This window comes from Oncorhynchus masou, chromosome 11 (assembly GCF_036934945.1).
Source record: "Oncorhynchus masou masou isolate Uvic2021 chromosome 11, UVic_Omas_1.1, whole genome shotgun sequence".
Taxonomy (NCBI): domain Eukaryota; kingdom Metazoa; phylum Chordata; class Actinopteri; order Salmoniformes; family Salmonidae; genus Oncorhynchus; species Oncorhynchus masou.
This window is the reverse complement of record NC_088222.1, coordinates 40,852,907-40,871,113: the sequence shown is the minus strand read 5'-3', so window position 1 is coordinate 40,871,113 and position 18,207 is coordinate 40,852,907. Positions and strand designations below refer to the sequence as shown.

The 18,207-nt window shown below is 41.2% G+C and overlaps 1 protein-coding gene across 5 annotated transcripts in view; it reads left to right on the top strand.

Moving 5' to 3' along the window:
• Window positions 1-5,159: 5,159 nt before the first annotated feature.
• LOC135548712 (zinc finger and BTB domain-containing protein 16-A-like) overlaps window positions 5,160-18,207 on the top strand; it is a 155,003-nt gene continuing 141,955 nt past the window's right edge. For all 5 annotated transcript variants that reach the window (XM_064978570.1, XM_064978568.1, XM_064978567.1 and 2 more), the window contains exons 1-2: window positions 5,160-5,256; window positions 8,425-9,755. In XM_064978570.1, the coding sequence (XP_064834642.1) occupies window positions 8,518-9,755 (1,238 nt within the window). In that variant the 5' untranslated portion in view covers window positions 5,160-5,256; window positions 8,425-8,517. The remainder of the gene's footprint in view (window positions 5,257-8,424; window positions 9,756-18,207) is intronic.

Sequence of the window (18,207 nt, the reverse complement as noted above, 5' to 3'; positions counted from 1 at the left end):
TGTCACCTGAAACTGACCAAGCAGCCTTGTTGGTACAACTGCCATTCTTCTGGTCTGACAAGACGAACAGTATTGATTAGGGATCATCTTAACTGAGGCACTTTGTCTACTGACCAGCCAGGTGAAGGCTGAAGCCTTAGAATGGATGGGTAAATATGCACTTGGTCAACAAAACACCTAGGTCACCCATTAACCTAACCTAAAGGAAGAAGACCACTGTTAAAGGAAGGACAGTGAAACTGCACTGTCGGTTAGGGGCTTGTAAGTAAGCATTTCACTGTTGTATTCGGCGCATGTGACTAATACAATTTGATTTGATTTGAATAGCCTATAAGGAATTCTGCAACCAACTCGACAAACAAATATACATTTTGAGTGTTGGTTTTTTGATAGATTATTATTTGATTTTGGATTATAGTGCAATTTGGGGTGGCAGGTAGCCTAGTGGTTAGAGCATTGGGCCAGAAACCGAAAGGTTGCTAAATCGAATCCCTGAGCTGACAAGGAAAAAATATGTCATTCTGCCCCTGAACAAGGCAGTTCACCCACTGTTCCTGTCATTGTAAATAAGAATTAGTTCTTAATTTACTTACCAAGTTAAATTAAATAAAAAATATAGGACAACATCAAGCTTTTCATGTAAATTGTAGAAATGCAAAGACAATGTTATGTTATTGTCTTGTGGCTACCCCTGTACATAAACCCGGGAAGGGCTTGTTTTAAAAGTAAGTTCCACACAAAGTATGGTGTAGCATGATAGAGATTGGTAAATAGAGAAAACATTTATTTTTGTTTTACGAAATTAAATTAATGCATGTAAGATATGTTGCTCGTTACTATTTTTGATTTCATACTGTTGTTGGTTTTAGAGAAGAGTCACTGAGAAAGAGTAGTTGACTTCAGCACATGTGAACGGCAATGTGTTTAGGACTAAATCCACTGTTGGTCAGAGGTTGGGGTCAGGGGTCAGAGAGGCAGGCTACAGTCCCGGAGAAGCCCCCAGATTTATACAAGTGTAAAAAAAAAGGCCATTCAGTCTCAGTGTGTGTGCGTGTGCGTGTGCGCGTGTGCGTGTGTGTGTGTATGCGTGTGCGTGCGTGCGTGTGTGCCTGAAACCATTTCTGAGGTGGAAACATTGACACTCGTCAGCCATATTGATACTGACTAGACAAACAAATGCAAGAGAGAAATGGCTACGAGGAAATTAATGATTTCAGACACTCATGATTAGTTTGACAGCCAATCCCTCTCGTGCGCTCTTCAGGACAAATCTGGTATTTATTCTGTGTTCGATAATTCTGATGGCTCTGATTATCTCTGTTTATCAACCGGGATTTGGGCTTATCACCGTAATTAACCCGATACTTTGAATGAGAAAACTAGCAATTACTGTGGAAAGTCACTATCACTCCCCAATATCGCACAGATAAGCCCCAACCACGGTCTGCTAGTGAAATGAAAATGACTTAATTTATCAAAACAAACTAGTGTTAAAGGGTATGTCTCAAGATTATTTGATATTTTTTTTTCAGATTTTGTCCCCCAGACTGAAGAAGATATATATTTCCACACTATTCACACTCTGTCCCATGTTTATAAAAGTAAAATGTAGTCAAAAAATTTGATTTTCCTGTGTTTTATATATATTTCCACACTATGAGGTTGGAATAATGAAATGTCCGCCAGCTTTGGTCAGATGGTGTTGTGGCCTGCCTGGTGACATTACAGGGCAGGTACATTTTTAAATGTATTTTATTTAACCTTTAATTAACTAGGCAAGTCAGATAAGAACTAATTCTTATTTACAATGATGCCCTACCCCGGCCAAACCCTAACAACACAGCTATTTTTTTCTCCATTTTTGACAATGTTTATTAAAAACAATTACAGTAAGGTACTTGTTACCCAGTAATGATTTGATATTGAGATAAAAACGGCTGCATTTGACTTTTAAAGATGGACAGTTAGCCGTGAAGTGTGAAAACGCTAATATACAGTGCATTTGGAAAGTATTTAAACCTCTTCCCTTTTCCACATTTTCTTAAGTTACAGCCTTATTCTAAAACTGATTAAAATAAATGTGTGTCCTCATCAATTAACACACAATATCCCATAATGCAAATGTTTAAAAAATAAAAAAACGAAATACCTAATTTACATACACGGTAAGTATTCAGACCCTTTGCTATGAGACTCCAATTGAACTCAGGTGCATCCTGTTTCCGTTGATCATCCTTGAGATGTTTCTACAATTTGATTGGAGTCCACCTGTGGTAAATTCAATTTATTGGACATGATTTGGAAAGGCACATATCTGTCTATATAAGGTCCCACAGTTGACAGTGCATGTCAGAGCAAAAACCAAGCCAGGAAGGAATTGTCAGTAGAGCTTCGAGACACAATTGTGTAGAGGCACAGATCTGGGGAAGGGTACCAAAACATTTCTGCAGCATTGAAGGTCTGCAAGAAAACAGTGGCCTCCATCATTCTTAAATGGAAAACGTTTGGAACCACCAATACTCTTCCTAGAGCTGGCCCCCGGCAAAACTGAGCAATTAGGGGAGAAGGGCCTTGGTCAGGGAGGTTACCAAGAACCCAATGGTACCTCTGGCAAAGCTCCAGAGTTCCTATGTGGAGATGGGAGAACCTACCAGAAGGACAACCATCTCTGCAGCACTCCACCAATCAGGCCTTTATGATAGTTGCCAGATGGAAGCCACTCCTCAGTAAAAGGCACATGACAGATCACTTGGAGTTGGAAAAACGGCACCCAAAGGACTCTCAGACCATGAGAAACAAGATTCTCTGGTATGATGAAACCAAGATTGAACTCTTTTGCCTGAATGCCAAGCGTCACGTCTGGAGGAAACCTGGCCCCATCCTTATGGTGAAGCATGGTGATGGCAGCATCATGCTGTGGGGGTGTTTTTCAGTCAGGATCGAGGGAAAGATGAACAGAGAAAAGTACAGAGAGATCCTTGGTGAAAAAATGCTCCAGAGCACACAGAACAATGACCCTAAGCACACAGCCAAGACAACGCACGAGTAGCTTCAGGACAAATCTCTGAATGTCCTTGAGTGGCCCAGCCAGAGCCCAGACTTGAACCTGATCATACATCTCTGGAGAGACCTGAAAATAGCTGTGCAGCAATTTTCCCCATCTAACCTGACAGAGCTTGAGAGGATCTACAGAGAAGAATGGGATAAACTCCCCAAATGCAGGTGTGCCCAGCTTGTAGTGTCATACCCAAGAAGACTTGATGCTGTAATCCTTTGTCATTATGAGGTAATGTGTGTAGAATGATGAGGGGAAAAAATGCATCAATTTTAGAATAAGGCTGTAACGTAACAAAATGTGAATACTTTCCGAATGCACCGTGAAAACCATTGACTTGTATTGGATTTGCAACACAAATGCTAAAAAGTTTGCATTTGAATCAGTGGCTCGGTAAACAAAACTCAAGCATGGATTGTTGTCATACCTTTTCCATAGACTCCTTACAGGTTAAGGAAACCAATATATAATTTAGTAATTTGGGTGAACTCACCCTTTAAATTACCACTCAACCATTTGCTTGGACAGTTGCAGAGTCACACCATGTGCTGGCAAGTCCATATCACATTCGAGTTTAACATTTAACAGGAACCTCTGTATTGTTTGTAGTGCAGTGATAATAATATAGTGTTATAATTTACCACTTTATTTCCTCTCCCCCAGTAAAATGGGGATTAAATGGAGATGAAGGCAGTGCCTCTTTTCTTTATCCATGGGTAAGCCAGCACAGCATGCAGCTCGAAGGTGATGAAGCACTCTGTGATCCTCACACAGATGGAGCTAAAAACTCTCCATGCACCGCTGCACATTAAAATACTCTACTTACGACCCACATCTATCTCATGTTTCCCATCTTAATATATTTTTGCAATATCACCATTGGTCAGTATGAGATGACAGACCTGTTGCTTGTGGCTTGTTTTGTGTGAGGGGATTCAACATGATAGCTAGATGTTAAATGTAACTAATGAGAAACTATTTTCTGCACACAATTCCCGGTGACATTTGGACTATTAGGTAAATAATAGAATATGTTATTATTTTGGTTTAGTTAATGACAACCATGTTCTTCCCATAAGGGTTTGGCAGCATCTTGCAGTAGCCAATTCATATAAACAAAATATTTGAAAAAGTTTGAAAATGACAAAATTATTGCTACCACAATTAGCAAAATACTGTGTCTTTCCAAAAAAATGATAGGCCCACCTTCTCTATTGTGTGCCTGGCTATGCATGTTAAAATGCAAATACTATGTAACACACCTACAGACTGGTATTTCTTGGTCCAGCACAACTAGTTATAGCCTAGGGGCTATTACAGTATAAAACTAGTTTTCCCATCACAGTTTAAAACACAATTGGTCAGTCGTTATTATTGTACTGATACAGTAGCAGTGAGTGTGTTTTAGTGCATACAGCAGCCTATACCTTGTAACTCCCAATAGGCCTACTGTAGACAGCTCAACGCCTGTTGGCTAAAAGCCAACAAGTTGTAAAAACACAAGCTGTAGTCAAGTGGCACTGGTGGGACAAAATAAAAGGAATATAAATGTTATATTTTGATAATTGATAAAGTAGATGGATATCTATTTTTCATCAGTAAATATTTATATTCATTATTCATACACTTTCTTGGACAATTATCCTCAATATTCTGCATGTACATGTTAATTTTCTCTTACTATATGGGTTACCTAATTACATAATGATTTCGACTTTTAAAATGTTCAGATTTAGACGATTACTCTAGGCAGGTAGCCTAGTGGAAAGCGCCGTTGGGCCAGTAACCGAAGGTTGCTAGTTCGAATCCCCGAGCTGACGGGGTAAAAATATGTCGTTCTTCCCTGAATAAGGCACTTATCCTAGGCCCTTATTAAAAATAAAAAGTTGTTCTTAACTGACTTGCCTAGTTAAATAAAGAAAAATACAATAACCTATTATCACCATCGCTGATAATTGTATCAGTTCCTATAATTCCCCTACACGTAAAAAAATCGGCAGCCCCCTAGGTGTCTCACTTTCGCAGTGTTTGCATGGATTCAAGAGAGGGAAGAGTGACTCGGTTCGTTGACGTCACCATTGTGTTGATTTGCTAACCCGAAAGAACAGAGGAGTTAGTGCGTGTGAGAGCGGGCACTGTGAACTGCGTTACTATGCTGTAGCCCAATAACCACACATTCGGAATCAAAACGTGCAATTTAGGTGAGTACTGATATGGGCGCCCAGCTTTCATGTTGCAGTGACAGACCCGTTTCTCTGCATGCTTACAGTTGTTTTTCCTGTGTACTCTAATATTGTGAATGCTTTAATAGTATGTTTGCTATCCTCACTTCAACCCTCATCAAGTTACAGTTCCTATAGCGCTACAATGTGGCAAGGAAAGTTGATGTATCAATTCCTGTTTGCGCTGAAGTGTTTTAAATTGCATGTATTTAGCTGTCAAATAAAGCCAAAAGTCTGAGCGGACGAAATGTGTTTAAGTTTCCATGAACACTTGGGCTTCATTGGCCATGTAAAGATGTTAGGTTGACGTAATTGTCTGTTTTAGTATTCGGGAGATCGCAACAGGAGAACGTGAGGTCTGAGGCTTACATTGCGAACCAGACAGGGTGACGTTCGTCCATGTGGTTTATTCTGAAAATAGTGTTTCTGTTGAAATGAGAATACAGTACGCTGACACTTTATGCCGCTCTTATATTCCTGGAAGTTTTAAAAAGCGAACAAATGACGCACTTGTGAGGAGCTCGTGCAGCGGTGATGACAAATCATCTTAAACACAAGGGCAATGATCTGAACTGTGTCCATCTATTTATTCACTGACTGATGGTGTACGTTGTAGGCCTACACCAGAGACCCACATAGATAACTGGTCGAATGTTGCTTATTCCTTGATTCTTAATGAAATATTGCCTCCTCTTGACGCAAATAAATAGAACATTGTTTATAGATGGAATGGCAAATTGAATTGCTATCGATATGGGTTATCTCTTCCAATCTCAACCATAATGACATGTCCAAATAAAATGCTCTCAAGCTGTAATGATTTCACATCAAACGATTCCACCTGTGTGCTAATCAGAATAGCAGGCTAGTGAATTTAATCATTGTTGCAACCAGTCCCGGTTGCAACAATGTATTTGGGTCTCATTCGACCTTATGTACTTTAGTAGACTCTGTTGAGAGAAGTGTGAGTATACTGTTTGTTCTTGAGCAAAATGTGTTTGGATACGATTTCCACGAGCATAGGTTTTTATTGTCTCAGATTTTTAAACATCAGGACGCATTGAACATAATGCTAAAGAGATGCGCGCTTCGGACAGACAACTGTCTTCGTGGATACAGTTGGTCCTTAGAGGGTTCTCGTATGATTGTGTTATGTTGGCGTTGATATGCTGTCAATACAGCATAACCTATTGATTGAAAATAATAATTAACCCTTCAATGGTGTCTGATCACACGAGTGCGTGAAATTATTTGGTGACATTAACGCGCCGTCTCGACGCACATTAACGCGCCGTCTCGACGATGTCTTAATCCAGTTCCTCATACAATTTGTGGGTTTTACGTTACCTATCCTTATTAGGCAACTTTCGATTGTTTCCTATGGTAAACCTGGGGCACTAAGCTAATTACGGAGCGCTATAGACATGGACCTATTTACTGGGTCATAAATTAGCGATAAATTGTTATTCGTGTCATAAAGTAACATTTGTTATCATTTGTTGGACGTCCACCACTCACATCAATACCAAATGTATACAGTCTTGAACTGCTCTGTAATATAGGCTATCTGAAATTGAATAGAATTTTCATTGAGTATTTCCAACGATTGCCAACTGTTGACTTCATTTTTATGAGAGCCACTGAGTATATTGTTAGTCTTGTCTATCTGTTTAGGAATTGCGGATGCATAATGTTAGCATAAATTAATCGATTTTAATCTGCGCTCTTCATCGATATCCTTTCGGAAAAATTGAAAAAGTCTGTAGCCTACCGTTTCTGATTCTTGATTAACTCTAATGGAATATTTGAAAATGTAAATTATAAAATGACTTGCCTAAAATGAGTATACGCTACTGTAACGACCCTGGGTAATCATGTTAATTGTAATAGGCTACTGAAATAACATTTTATATTTATAATAATAACCGTGATTATATCATAATTTAATATTATTACATGACAGGTTATTCCTCATGTGGTCTAATCTTTTGTGAGAGCGAGCAATGACATGCCAACATGCATTCAAATCATTGATCGCCTAGCCTACTGTACATTCCATAGACATTAAAACCAGGTACATTCCAAGTAAAAGCAGTAATGGAAACTATTCTGTCCTAGTATAAACCTGCGCTTCTTTTAATAAATTGTGTTTTCAGATCAGATTACAATAGAATTGGAGTCGTGTAGAGCAATTTATATTACGTAACCAAATTAAAGAGGTGTCCAAAGCAATGACTCGTGCGTTTCTTTGGCGTATGTAATATAATCTTGTTGGCGCTACATGGCGTTTTCTTTTTTTTGCGACATCCTCTGTTCCAACTATTCCTGGCACGCTGCTCGCTCCCTTCTGTGCTCACTGCTCTTCTCTGTGATAAGAATACTGAATAAGATGCCATTTCATTTCAGAATGGGTGTTGATGGTCTTTGTGAACCAAACATCAACGATTTCTAACAAAGACTAGGGTGTTGCAAGGCTCTCAGTGGTCCATATTTGTTGCTGTTCATGTTTCACATAACTATACATTGAGTGGGAAAAGATTTTAATTTAGTTTAATAAGGGTGATTTGGTCTGCTTGGCGTTTGACTTGTGTTATTTAGCTATTGGTCATTTGCTCTTATGGCCACTCATTTCAACTATGATGCCATTGCATACAATTCTTACCATCCCAGTAGGGTTGTATGTCCATAGTTGTATGTATTATGTACAGAACAGCTCAGTGTCATGTGCATAGACCTGTTTTCATTTTATGAAGTGTGCAATGTTAATGTAGTCTATTTGGATGAGAGGTGAGAACAATTTGATTTCAAAATGCCCAGAAAATAAGGATAAATTGCTGATCTTTATCTAATTGAAATCAATTATTATAAAAAAGACATAACATTTATGGTTTGCAATGGCTTTTCAAATAATCTGCAGTAATTCATACAGCAGCAATTGATTGTTTTAACACTGCAGAACTGTTTGGATTTTTTATATAAAAGTGTAGGTTTAAATATTGATCTGTGATCGTATCTACCACAGTTATTTGAAGTTTATTGGGCTAGGACCAAATATGATATATAGTTGAGAAGCCAACAGTTGTTTTCATATATTATAAAGTATTTTCCTAAAATATTCTGATATGCCTGATCTTGTTCCCTCTTCAGATTGACTTTATCTTGTTTCCAAAGATAAGTGAAGGAACTGCTGAGGAGGGAAAGCGAGCCTCATGAGTTGGCCTGGTGGATCTCAGCGACGTTATGGATTTGACTAAAATGGGTATGATCCACCTCCAGAACCCCAACCACCCCACGGTCCTGCTGCAGAAGGCCAACCAGATGCGTCTGGCAGGGACCCTCTGCGACGTGGTCATCATGGTGGACAGCCAGGAGTTCCATGCTCACAGAACCGTGTTGGCCTGCACCAGCAAGATGTTTGAGATTCTGTTTCACCGCAACAGCCAGCATTACACCCTGGACTTCCTTTCACCAAAGACCTTCCAGCAGATCCTGGAGTACGCCTACACTGCCACACTCCAGGCCAAAGTGGAAGACCTGGACGACCTGCTGTACGCAGCAGAGATCCTAGAAATCGAGTACCTGGAGGAGCAATGTCTCAAGATCCTGGAGACCATCCAGTCCTCGGATGATAATGACACGGAGGCCAATATGAACGATGGCGGCACGGAGGAAGAAGACGAGCGCAAGGGACGGCAAGGAGGGAAGAACGCTAAGAAGCATTCCATGGAGGGGAGCTTCCTTTCAGCCACCCAGCAAGCCTCGGCCCTGGACCAGAGCCCCTCCGTCTCCACATCCTTTGGGCTCTCCACCATGAGCCCAACCAAAGCTGCCGTGGACAGCCTGATGAGCATCGGCCAGTCCCTCCTGCAGCAGGGCTTCGGGGGAGAGCACCTGACTCACGGCAACTCCCACCGCCAACTGATGACCGAGATCAAGACGGAGATGATGCAAGTGGATGAAGGCGGAGGCCACGAGAGCCCCAGAACCATGGAGTCCAGCGCCTCCAGCAATGGTGAGAGGAGCAACGAGTTGGACAAGAACCGTGACGGCCCAGGGACCCCGACCAGGAGCAGCGTGATCACAAGTGCCCGCGAGCTGCACTACGTCCGGGAGGATGGCATGGGCGACCCCCAAGCAGATGGTAGCCAAATGGGTCTCGAAGCCATGGCTGGCATGACAGGCATGACTGAGAAACAGCTGACCTCCCTGTACTCTCTGCCTCCCAATCATAAAAACGAAGTTATGCGATCCATGCCGGCCTCCATGGCCTCTTCTCTCCACATGTCCCCTGCCCTGGCCATGTCCATGGACTTCAGTGCCTACGGGGGACTTCTGCCCCAGAGCTTCATCCAGAGGGAGTTCTTCAACAAGCTGGGGGAGCTGGCCGCTGGCATGAAGCCAGATGGCAGAAACCAGCACGAACGCTGCAACGTGTGTGGCGCAGAGCTACCAGACAACGAAGCTGTAGAGCAACACCGGTAAGGTCAACTTTGTGAATTTTTTTTCTGACTAGTTTGGTTCTATTAACATTTGTAAACTTGTTGATCTTTGCCAAAAACTTTTTCTTCAAATCAATGATAAAAATATAAATAAATTCTGCCTACAGTTACTTCATTTAAGTTTACTGATAGACGTGCGTAAAATATAGATCTACATTTTTCTACCTTTCCATAATTCAGGAATCTACTTAACAAAAGTTTTTTGAGTCCTTTTTTTCTGTTGAAAATGTTTTGGTTTTTTTGCATGTGCTAGCTAGCATCTTAGTAAACTCAACTCTGTGTCGGCGGAATGTACCACAGACTACATCGAGACACTATCAGTTGATACCTGCAAAAATGTTAATTATTTAAGGCTTTCCTTGTCCCAATGTTTTGTCCTGTAACAAGCTTTTTCTTTGGGTGCTGAAATCTGTATTTTTTTTGTAAGTCATTGCATGGCAGAATTTTTAGATTTCGCAAGGGAGAGAAGGCAAATTAGAAGGCAAATTATCATAGAAGGCAAATTATCAAAACGGTGGATTCCAAATCCAACTGACAACTCTAATAATCAGGACAAGCATAGGTACACAGTAAGAATGAAATGATGGATATTTTTAAAGTATCAAGTGGTAGTGCACGCTTAACTTCCGACTCAGTTGGAAACAGTGAATTAAAGGGTGCAGTTTTTATAAAAACTATGGATTTCAGCATCCAAAGAAAAGCATGCAGTTAAACAGGACTGACATTGGTACAAGGAAAGCATTACGGAATTGACAAGTATCGAGTTGTAGTTGCGGTACACCCTAATGGGCGCATGGTGTATGGAAGGTATCCATATTACAGGGATCTCAACTAGAGCTAACACCCTAATGGGCGCATCGTGAATGGAAGGTATCCATATTACAGGGATCTCAACTAGAGCTAACACCCTAATGGGCGCATCGTGAATGGAAGGTATCCATATTACAGGGATCTCAACTAGAGCTAACACCCTAATGGGCGCATCGTGTATGGAAGGTATCCATATTACAGGGATCTAAACTAGAGCTAACACCCTAATGGGCGCATCGTGAATGGAAGGTATCCATATTACAGGGATCTAAACTAGAGCTAACAAGCTAGATGACTATTAAGCTAAAATCCATGAATTACAGTTCAGAAAGTATTCACACCCCTCAAAATTATACACATTTTATTGTCAAAATCCTGAATTTAAAGTGGAATTATGTTTTTTGAAAGTTTTATAAATTAATTTAAAATAAAAATCTGAAATGTCTTGAGTCAATAAGTGTTCAACCTCTTTTGTTATGGAAAGTCTAAAAATGTGCTTAACTAGTCATGTGATAATTTGCATGAACTCAGTCTGTATGCAAATATATTGCTTAACATGATTTTTGAATTACAACCTCATCTCTGTATCCCACACATACAATTATCTGTAAGGTCTCTCAGTCAAGCAGTGAATTTCAAACACAGATTCAACCACAAAAACCAGGGAGGTTTTCCAAGAAGGGCACCTATTGGTAGATGGGTAAAAAATGTGTATCAATAAACCCAGTCACTACAAAGATACAGATGTCCTTCTTAACTCAGTTGCTGGAGTGGAAGGAAACCGCTTAGGGATTTCACAATGAAGCCAATGGTGACTTTAAAAAAGTTGCAGTGTTAAATGGCTGTAATAGGAGAAAACTGAGGATGGATCAACTTTGTAGTTACTCCACAATACTAACCTAATTGACTGAGTGAAAAGAAGGAAGACTGTAGAGAATACAAAATATTCCAAAACATGCATCCTGTTTGCAACAAGGCACTAAAGTAATACTACAAAAAATATGGCAAATTAATAGATTTGTTCTGAATACCAACTGTTATGTTTGTGCCAAATCCAATACAACACCTTACTGAGTACCACTCCATATTTTCAAGCATAGTGGTGGCAAGCATCATGTTATGGGTATGCTTTTAAGCATTAAGGACTGCGGGAGTTTTTGCGGATTAAAAAGAAACGGAATGGAGTTAAGCACAGGCACAATCCTAAAGGAAAGACCGAACCAGGTTGCTTTCCACCAGACAATGGGAGAATAACTTCTCTTTCAGCAGGACAATGACCTGAAACACAAGGCCAAATCTACACTGGAGTTGTTACCAAGAAGACAGTGAATGTCCCAGAGTGGGCAAGTTACAGTTTTTACTTAAATCTACTTGAAAATATATGTCAAGACCTGAAAATGGTTGTCTAGCAATGATCAACAACCGATTTGACAGAACAAATGTTGCACAATCCAGGTGTGGAAAGCTCTTGGGGACTTACCCAGAAACACTTTCTTAAGGCACTGCAAATATAAACGTTTGAGATTTTACCCCTCATTTAGATATTTTTCTCGCCCAGAGAAAACGTTGAATTCTGATGCAATAGATAATTGTCAGGTTAGCTTCTTGTGGTCAAGATCGCCTGCTTTGATGATACATTCCTCAGAAATGTATAATTGCGCCGTTTTCACATATGTAGATACTGGTATTGTGCTGGAGATAATGAAAATGAGATTGAAAAGTGGTGTAATTGTCCTTTAGGCATTGTAACTCAATAGACAGGTTGGTTTGGTTATTTAGCAACAAAACCGACTAGTGCGTAACTATGGGGAAAGACAGACGTGGTTGGCTTAGATAGTTTGCATGTTATCAACAATATTTCAACTCCATTGTTAATTGTAAACAAAGTTGCACAATGAGCGCTGGTCTCTCTCATACATCGTTACAGTTGTTGGTTAGCTACCAAATTTTTGCCATATTAGCGTAGACATCAGTCAAAACACCTCTAATCAAAACATGGTATCAATAACAAGATCAAACAAGCTGAAACGAGCCACTTACGGTTCACCTCACGCAGTTTCTTGTTATTGTTGCTAGCTATCTGGCCATCCAGAACCATAACACAAGTCGTTTTGACCCTTTGAATTGCGCGCTTCGTTTTTGTGGCGTTGTCAGCTAACCCGTCTATGCCACCAGGTTACTTGTTGCTGTTATGACACTTGAATATTTGCTTTCATATGATTTTTAAAGACATGCTCTGGAACTTTGGCAACTAAGTATTTCAACTTCCTACACTTTGGGCTGGATGTGTCAATGTGTAGTTCATACATGCATAATCTATGAGCAGAATTACAGTCTTTCTTCAATTAGCCACAAAATCCCTAGTTTAAAAGTCACTGTTTTTCTGGAGGTTGGGCTGCCCTATTTCCCCAAAATGTTCCGCCACATGGACCAGCCCTCTAGCAATTTGAGTTCAACCAATGTGCTTCAGTCTGTCAACATATGAGTGGCAGCTATCAAGATGCAGATGATGCACATCAGGAGAGTGAGAGAGAGCAATGCCTGTTGCACATATGTGACATAGTATGCAATTTTCAGGGGCCACTTTTGGCTTGTGAGCTCTACTTTCAGAACTACTGGCCAAAACGTATACAAAAGTACAGGTGAATCCCTTTTTAAGTTTGAAGTAGGCTATCATATCAAGACAACATTGTTGTCGCTCTCTCTGAAACCATCAAGTCTGTGGTTGGCGACCGAAGCTGAGGTCCTCTCCCCTGATGACTTCCAGGCCTGTCCGGGTGACTAGCGAGCTGTCCTGCCGTGGCGCTGGCTGAGCCCATTAGTCGCACCTGGTGAAGGGGGCTAGCTAATGGGAAGCAGCCCCCCCCCCCTTCCTCACACCCATCTCAGCCCACCCCTGACCCCTGTGGTGTGGCCAGTGATTGAGAGTTTGGGGCCCCCAGCACCGGGGGGACAAGGAGGGCCTTATTAGCTTTATAAGTGGTGCAGACTGTCCAGCCCAGGAAATGAGGGCTGTGCACAGGACCCGAGTCCTGACCTCTGCAGCCTGACCTTTCGGCCGCTCGGCTGGCCTCTGCTTCTCGTCAGCATAGCCAGAGGGCGGGGGTGGTAGTAATAGTAGTAGTGTGGATGTAGGACTGCTAAGGAGGGGGAGGGTTGGGTGATTTGAGAGGTATACAGCAAGTAAATCCACGCCAGGTGTGCACCACTGTTCAAATCCCACCATGCACTGCTGTTGTAGACCAGTCAGCGTGCTGTTGTCTGCACATGAGAAATGTTGCTCAACTTCCAAAACTGTCAAGGAATTGTACTAGTGTCTCGAAATTTGGGAAATAGGCCATTACCTGCTTTTTAAGAAACACTCCGTTTCTGCTAATGGCCTGCCACTCTCGCACATAGCCCAACACCTCATGAAGCTTGTAGCATTTGGAATTGCTCATTTCCATGTAAAAAGACCAATGAGCACCATCTTGTGAAGTTCATAGGAGCATGTCAAATTGGGTGTCAAACGAATGCTACGAGTCTATATTTGTGAGTAAATGAGGCATGTATACATTTTTCAATCCAAAAAATTGTGAATAAGCAAAGGCTTTGATTTCTTGTCAAACAGATAGAAAAAGGGTCTTAGAAAACATCTAGTAGAAAAAGTCTTAAAATGTATTAGAAATGCATCAAAACATAATGTTGAGCCTCCTGGGTGGCGCAGTGGTTAAGGGTGCTGTACTGCAGCGCCAGCTGCGCTATCAGAGACTCTGGGTTCGCGCCCAGGCTCTGTCGTTACCGGGAGGTTACCGGCCGTGGGGCGATGCACAATTGGCCTAGCGTCGTCCAGGTTAGGGAGGGCTTGGTCGGTAGGGATGTCCTTGTCTCATCGCGCACCTGTGGCGGGCCGGGCACAGTGCCGCTAACCAAGGTTGCCAGGTGCACGGTATTTCCTCTGACACATTGGTGCGGCTGGCTTCCGGGTTTGATGCGCACTGTGTTAAGAAGCAGTGCAGCTTGGTTGGGTTGTGTATCGGAGGACGCATGACTTTCAACCTTCATCTCTCCCGAGCCTGTACGGGAGTTGTAGCGATGAGACAAGATAGTAGCTACTAAAACAATTGGATACCACGAAATTGGTGAGAAAAAGGGGTAAAGTTCAACAACAAAAAAACAACACAATGTTGAAGTAAAGACCCGTGCCAACGCATATCCACACTTTTATATTTAGTTTTGGAGAAATTTGCCTTCTGTAAGTTTAAGAAACATTGCCTTGTGCCTTGAAATTCTCTTATGAAAACCCACATCTTTTTAAGAAATTCTCTCCCTCATGAGGGAGGATAATGAAAGTTCACAAGAGTAAAGGTTAGTTAGTGTTTTTACTGATATCAATTTTGTTTATGAATGATCAAGTTAATAAAAACTCTAAATTCTTTTGCCAAATCGGTAACAGAATTTCAGAAAAAAATTGAACAAAATTTCTGCAATTGAATTGGCTACAATGATTTCCCATTGTAACCACAGTCGGGTCATGTGCTACTGTCCTACCTTCCACTGGCATACTGTTATGTTCAGCTGATAACCATTTCCTTTCTCTTTGTCTGGTAGTCAAAGCAAGAGTATGAAAAATCGGGACAACCAATCCCCCTCTCTTTCCTTCCGCGCTCTCTCTCTCTCTCCAATTAATGTCACCTCTCCTGGCTCTTACTGATACTTACCCACGAGCCTCCTCTCTTTCCATTTACTGTAACCAGTATCCTCAACCACTGAACACTGGATGTAATGGACATAGAAAAGTAGTTGGAATTTGGTCAGTCCGCCCTGGCCTTGATTTCAACGTCAACAGATGTTGATTTTTGGTCTGCTCCGGACCAACTATGATTTCAACTTCCACAAACGTCTGGACCGGCTTTCATTTGGCCCAAACATAGACATCCATGATTGGTTCTGATTTGGTCTTGTCCAGACCGGACCAAATCTGAAGTAATCATAGGACCATATCATAGATGTCTATGTTTCACAAGTTTGCACAGCACAATTCCGTTACTGTGGAATTGCCGATTTTGGGTTTGACTCAGTGTGTCAGAATTGATTGAGAGCTCACATTTCCAGTTGCTTAAGATTATACCGAGACAAGGAATGGGAGGGGAGCGGGTGCCCCTGGTGAGTTTACAGGTCCTAGGTCATGTTTGGAACTCCAGGCTTTTACGCAACATAAAAGAGTCGGATGACATTTTAAAGATTCCAAAATCAAGATGACTCATACTTGTTGTGCTGAAAAGTTTTTACCTAGTAGTACCCTGATCTTGTACACACATCTTTTGTTGCTTCTATAATTTTTGTGCTCTGCTGAACGTTGTTAATGTACATTAAGTTTATGTAATGCAATAACACTGAATGTGTCCAAGTTAAATTGGCTGCCAATAGAGAAGAAAAGAGAGCACTTCCTGGAATTTAATTGCATCACTACTACATGCACCGTCAGAATGTATTTCTTTCTTCTACTGGCCTCTTTTACCTTGAGTGGACCTGCTCAGCTTGAAATGTTTGTGCTAATCAGATGGAATGCGCCACGGTTAAGGTTCACGTGAGGATTCTGTTTCGGCAGCCCCTACCAAAATATTGGTATGTCTACAACATGGCCGACGCTTTTGTTAAATCAGTCTTGGCAGATTTGACTGTGTTCCGTCTCGGTTACTCTATATTCCCTTAATGAATTTTGGAAGAAATACAGAATTACTTGTTCAGAGAGATGGCCTTGTGTACCTTCACCCACTGTCCTTAAAATCAATGAGGAATTGAATAGAGCCTTTGTAAGCTATAATAAACAAAAACGTTAGTGTTTTTGGATTTATTTGCCATGAAATAACTTGGGTTAGTGTGAACAAAATGGCAAACAATTTAATTTTGCGGTGTTAAAAACAATGGTTGTCTTTAATAAATCATGATTTATCCTGAACGTCTTTCAGGTTTAGGTAAGATCTATTGAATGCTGGGGTGTGTTTTACGTCAAAGGACGATTGTTGTCATTCACAGGATACGTCTTTTGCCTGGATAAATTGAGTGGTGATGTTGCCTGTTTTTCAAAAGTTTTATCAATGTGACCATCCCTGGTTGTGCAAGAGATGGGAAATCTAGGATCAAAAGAGATTTCCAAACCGTTTCATGCATTGATCTGTTGGCTGCCCCAACAGAATACTAATGGGTTCATTTAGATTAGTAGATGTTCCATGACATCCCTAAATATTGTAAGCCCTGTTCTAAAGCTTCCTCAAACAGACTTCAGACATTTTGAAGTATAAAGTCAAACATTGCGTCATGCATCGCCTGTTTTATCATCCGTGTATAATGAATTGCCGTTGTATCCAGAAAATGTCTGCCTTTAAATATATGCAGATCCCTATCTTCTTCTTATGGCTCTAATTTATAAGGATAAATTGTTAGAATTGAGTCATGATTTGATTTAATATGATTTTCTGATTCCCTTCTGTTTATTATCAGCAAACCTATACATTCTTTCATCCGATTACTTCTTTTTTTTATGTCGGCGCAATTGACAGAAATTGTGGTTCCCCAGTTGATAGACCTACGTGTTTGTGTTTTCTAAAGATTTGTCAGAAGCTTTGATTGTTGACAGCTCGCAGCACACAGAGCAATGGTTCTGGTTGTCTAATTACAGATTATATCCCAGCAGCCTTGTGCCAGGGTTGCTGCCATCTCCAGTTACAAACGTGAAAAATATTTCAGTCTGGGAGTTCATTTGGTGCAAACAGGTCAAGTTAACCGGCCATAATTGTTTCCAGACGTGGCACAGGTCCTTTGTGCGTGTGTGTGCACAAGCGAGAGTGTGTGTGTGTGTGTATGTTAGAATGAATGCATCAGTAAGTGCTTGCTTCCTGTATAATTTAGCCTGCTCCATTCATTCGCCCATGCCCTGGGTTCTATCGTAAAGCCTCAACAACTGGATGAGATGTGGATTGGCTCCACAAATGGAGCGAGGGGATATCCCTTGAAGTAGCCCCCCAGAGTCATGTATTGATATCTCCCGGAGATTTATGAGTGAGGGATTGGTAAATGAAGGGCTGTGTTTGTTTTTCAATCGCCCCAGGTTTCCTACAGGGGCCAAATCAAAGCTCCATCTCATCACAACAACAACAACTGCGTTTTTTTTTCTCTCCCTTTCTCCAAAGCCGGGACATATTTGACAGGCTCAGATTTATTTCTTGAAGGAAGTCCGGGTGAGTGTACTCGTGGCTTTAGGGAGACTGGATTACAGCAATATTTTAGTAACCCCGTGATAAGCAAATAATCATCTGGCAAGGCTGAGTGATTTATTAGACAAATAAATTAATCGTACAGGGACTAACTCTAAGGAAGAGAACTCTGCTTGATATTCCAAACACAGCATCCTATTCAAAGACCCATAGCCTTGGGTTTATCCCTTTCACTTAACACCCATTATCATGCAGATGCCTGGCCTCTAATGTACTTACAACCAAACAAGAATGCCCCCTCCAGAACCCTTTCAGAACATAGCTGTTAAACATAACTAACTGTCAATGTTTGAACCAGCTCTTTCATATCCAAGCCACACAGTGTATGAATGAGCCCCTGTCAACGATTGTCCACCTTTCGTCGG